The sequence below is a fragment of the Opisthorchis viverrini genome (genome assembly GCF_000715545.1).
Source record: "Opisthorchis viverrini unplaced genomic scaffold opera_v5_114, whole genome shotgun sequence".
NCBI lineage: Eukaryota > Metazoa > Platyhelminthes > Trematoda > Opisthorchiida > Opisthorchiidae > Opisthorchis > Opisthorchis viverrini.
In genome coordinates, this window is record NW_008751769.1 from 823,826 (window position 1) to 829,030 (window position 5,205).

Here is a 5,205-nt window from a genome sequence, read left to right on the forward strand (position 1 = left end):
TTGGCGGGGAAATGCAAATGCATTACCTTTTCTACGGAACAAGTCGCCATACATGTTCCAACCCCCAACCTGGAGGACCAGGAGACTGTGTTCGTCAGACCTCTAACCATTGACCAACCTGGTATGAGAGACTCTGTGGGTGTCGCGCGGACACCCCCCGTATAGGTCAATGGGTCGCCGAGGTACACAAACCGCCACACCACGATAAGGTCCAGTCAGTGTCCTATCAGTGTACGGATGAGGGGGGCGAGATCGCTCATTCAGTATCATCATTGACAGCTGTAATATCCGCGTTTTGTCGTACCATGGTTGTAGCCGCCACATTTTCGTTCACCCATGATTCGGGGAGGTGAGATAAGTAGCTGCGCACTGGGGGGGAGCTGACAAATTAGTGCGCAAAAACAACTCTGTAAGTGGACTGTTAAGTGGGGGGGGGGTTGGGAAGGGAGCTATGCACTGAAAGCAATAGCTTAAATGCATGAGCGCTATTCAGGGTGCGACTGGGTCGTGTCTGACAATGTCTCTAATCATTGGTATGGCCCGTCCCGGGGTCCTCATCCAGGAAGACAATGATGGCGATGGGATCAATCTGGACCGCCACCAGCACGCTGTTGGAGGATACCATGCGGCTAAACGACTTTAGTTATTTCCAAGTTTGGTGCTGTATAAAAGTGTGCAATCCGTACATCGTTGAAGCAGTCACTCACCGTTATCTGTAAGTACAGAGTCTAATCCGAGTCGACCGCCTGAGTCTCAGATGTGCTGCGTCTACCCACTTTTGCATTCACATTCCCCGCAGCTTCAACGATATATAAGCTTTTAGCCCACTGTAGAAGGGTACTCAAGACGCCTCGAAGGCCGTCTTTGATGTTACCAAGGCTACGTTCCGTCAGTGAATAAAGAGACGTGATAAACAGGCAACAATCAACAACCCGCATGCGTGATTTCTCCCCGGACCTTGCTAGACGAATCATAGAGAGGCGACTGTCCACGGGTATTCAGCAAGAATCCTTCAGCCCAGCTCTCCTTAAGGGGACACGTCCAAATGAGTACAGGGAACACGCTTTTTTGAATTTTCCAGCTTTATTGTCACCGTAGCCTAATATCCTTCATACACATAGGGATGTAGATGGAATGAAGCTGCACCATAACGGTACCGCCGGTCGATCTTGGTACGTACTGTGTAGCCTACAACAAGCCGCCTTCCTAGTAGGTGTTTATGGAGGAGTTACTAAACCCGAGGACGTTTGTAGGTACTTACACGTAGTGCAGGAATTGAAGACCTGAGCCCAAGGCCCCCAATGCATAACTTTTTAGCCTCTCCTGTGAGTCTTATATGTTCACTCTGAATCGCATGGTACAAAGCCCCACCACCAGGTAAATTTTTAAACGTCAGTACGAGTCAGGACCGTACCTCACCGACACTCAGGCTGATTGAGACGTCGGATTACCTTCGAAACGTGTCACAAAACAAAAAGCGCCTCTACACTGGAGAAACTGTGCTTTCTACCAGTCCATCGGATAACGTATTGCTTGATGACTTCCCATGCATTGGAGTAGAGGTGGAATATCCGTACATGGTAGGCTGCACAATAAAATGTCTCATTTCTTTTCGGTGTTTAACTTCTGTCTACCCATCCCGTTAATTCTCTTGCATTGAACATTTTAGTGGTCGATTTGTTATCAACAGTTGTAGGCAGCTGTCCTCTCTCATTCGTGCAATAAAAGTGCGGAATGCTCCTACGTATTGAAATGTTTATACTTTTTCTACTGTTACACTCTACACTGTAATGCCTGCCGCACTAGAGTAAGCATTCTATACGATACAACCCACCAATAACTGTCCTGTTCTTACTAGGCTTTCTTCTTTGAGAGCAGGAGTACGTTGGACAAACTGGAAAGAGACTTGTTGTGAAACAGTGCGGCTGCTATGGAACAGTCTTTTCGTGGCTCCACATGCGGTGAAAGGACATTATAACGCGGTTGAATAAGTCTAATAACAGCGAGATACGGCTATATGGTGGTCAAATCACCATTATTTGACGTCGAAATGTGGTTAGATGGCGGTTATTTAACTGTTCGTTAACCGACAAACGCGATTATTTGCATGACCGTTATCAGTGAGATGTATAGCAGAAACGCGCATTTGTATATTATACATCCTGTGATTAATAATCGGTATTTTAACTACCAGATAACCACAAAAAACGGCTTAGTGACGGTTATGATGGTGCAGGTTACCAACCATGCTGGACTGTTAGCAGACAGTTGTATTACAGTCATATAACCGGAAAACGCGTTTTTGACTCCTTGTGCTGCCGAAGGTAGTAGGAGACAATGACCACGCGCTTCCGCAACGATTACCGTCTTCCGGTAGTCAAACGACGCTTAAGGGGTGGTCATAGACGCCGCACCGGACACCGGCATAGAAAACAACACGGCAACATACCCAATGAAGACGTCGACGGTTCCATGCTTTTCGCTACCATTGACGCCGTCGCGTAGCTGAGATTTCTGTCCATGTTTCACACGTGCACGAACGAACAAGGTGAAATGCAGGGCGCAGTAGAACCTACACCTTCGCATATGCAACCTATTTGTGGCAAACACAACTTTCCTGCATCTGCATACACTTCATACGACGACTACTTGAAAATGTCGATTTTGTTAGAATTACTTAGGCTTAAGATTTCAAGTCGCAAGTGTATACACCTACCTCTCAGTTTTATTGAATTATGTATGAGTATTGGTGATGTAAAACCTTACTTACTGAGATTAGGTTCATGGGCTTTGTTTCTGTTTTCCACCCACAGAAATTGGAACATATGTTGTCCATGTTTCACACGTGCACGAACGAACAAGGTGAAATGCAGGGCGCAGTAGAACCTACACCTTCGCATATGCAACCTATTTGTGGCAAACACAACTTTCCTGCATCTGCATACACTTCATACGACGACTACTTGAAAATGTCGATTTTGTTAGAATTACTTAGGCTTAAGATTTCAAGTCGCAAGTGTATACACCTACCTCTCAGTTTTATTGAATTATGTATGAGTATTGGTGATGTAAAACCTTACTTACTGAGATTAGGTTCATGGGCTTTGTTTCTGTTTTCCACCCACAGAAATTGTCGTGAACATATGTCCACTGTCCCCTAGCGCTTCCATAGCGTGTACACTACATAGGGCACGCTATATGAGCACCAGGGGACGGTGATTCTTCGAAGGTAGGGGTTGGCGACATGTCGCCATGTGGGCAGCTGCAGCTGCCCACAAAAACTAAGTTCTGTGAATGGGAAACAGAGAGCTCACTAGCTGGTGCCCAGCAACCAGGGTTGCACATCACCACTGCTTACATACAAATCAAAGAAAATGGAAGGCACTGTATACTACAATACCCCCTTTTTGAAAAACACCGTCCCCGGAGTATGATTGCCTACATGAGCCGGTCCGCGTAAGTATAAACAGTACTGCCTTGAACCACAGTGATGTACGCTTATTCGTGCTGTAATCGTAAACGACTGTGAAAATACCACCTAAAAACAAAGGGTTACTCATCAAAATGCCGTGTTTCCCTATATGTTTGCACAAATAAAAAGGATCACAATCAGGTTTACGCTTCCAGCGTTATGGCAGGTAGTTGAAATGCCGCTGGCTATCTCACTAGCTGGTGCCCAGCAACCAGGGTTGCACATCACCACTGCTTACATACAAATCAAAGAAAATGGAAGGCACTGTATACTACAATACCCCCTTTTTGAAAAACACCGTCCCCGGAGTATGATTGCCTACATGAGCCGGTCCGCGTAAGTATAAACAGTACTGCCTTGAACCACAGTGATGTACGCTTATTCGTGCTGTAATCGTAAACGACTGTGAAAATACCACCTAAAAACAAAGGGTTACTCATCAAAATGCCGTGTTTCCCTATATGTTTGCACAAATAAAAAGGATCACAATCAGGTTTACGCTTCCAGCGTTATGGCCGGTAGTTGAAATGCCGCTGGCTATTCGCACAATTAAATTGATTTCTCGAAATCTACGGCATTTTCAGACTTGCCACTTCATAGTGTAGAATGTCTATGTATAATGTATATGCTCCTGTATTATTGAAAATCCTTTACTATGGTGATTTGTTTAAGTGAACGAAATCTCCAGGTCAATACCGCCCGCCGACTGTGAATACGTAACCTGTAACGCATTTGAAACCCGACTGTACCTGATTGTATGCCTATCATATGACATTATGTGTGTGTATGTATGAAGAAATGGATCAGAAAGATGAGTTTGAACCTCCCGTCGCAGAAATCATCGAGCTCCTCTATTTCTCCCGACCGAACCGTCCCCGCCCTGCGTCCGCCCAATGTCTTCTGCCCCGGTGACGATTTCACCCTGTGGTCTTTTAGAGCCCGTTCCCACCTCAAAGCAGTACCAGTTGCCCAGTACGGGCAGTATCTGCTCAGTCTACTTGACGACTCTGCAGCACGACAACTATAGTTGTCGTTGTTGTTGACAGTAGCACCACCAGCCACCCTGTGGGCGGTCTTGGACGACCTCTTCAACATCAGGCAGCCAACTCTGCTCCAGTTGGAGAGGTTCAGGGAGCGAAAACAGTTACCCGGCGAGTCCGTGGACCAATTTTTGGGGGCCCTCAGGGATCTCGCAACAAGAGTTTACGCGGTGGAAGACCGAACAAAGGTCGAGGCTGAGCTACTACAACAGTTCATCCTGGGGGTATCTCACCTTGGCCTGAAGGCAGAACTTATCCGCCGTTCCCCGGATAATATACGTGACGCGATCCAACTCGCCCGCAGCTATGAGGCAACGTCAGAGTTGGAACCACAACTCCATGCCGTGAAAATAACGGCCGACCCCCGTCCCCGTCAGCTACTACCTGGTAACCGGGATAACCGGCCAAAATAGGTGGTGATGTTAGTGCTTGCTTAAGACGGTTGAAGGCTTCATCACACTCTATGGTCCACGAAAATTTCCGATCTTTTTGGGTAAGCCTGTGGAGTGGTGCACTGACGGCGGCAAATCCTTTGATAAATCTCCGGTAGTATGATGCCAGACCGAGGAAACTACGTAACCCACGGACATTCGTCGGTGTCGGCCACTCAGCAATGTGTCTAGTCTTATCCGGGTCCGTTTGGACCCCATCGGAAGACAAAATATGGCCCAAGAACAATACCTCACGTTGTAG

At 46.8% G+C, this 5,205-nt stretch overlaps 1 protein-coding gene across 1 annotated transcript in view; it reads left to right on the forward strand.

Annotated features, from left to right (window-relative positions):
- T265_05794 (hypothetical protein) overlaps positions 1-5,205 on the forward strand; it is a gene marked incomplete at both ends in the record, with an annotated part of 20,702 nt that overhangs the window by 9,901 nt on the left and 5,596 nt on the right. Inside the window, one exon of the mRNA XM_009170888.1 lies at positions 4,519-4,899. Coding sequence (XP_009169152.1) covers positions 4,519-4,899 — 381 coding nt within the window. The remainder of the gene's footprint in view (positions 1-4,518; positions 4,900-5,205) is intronic.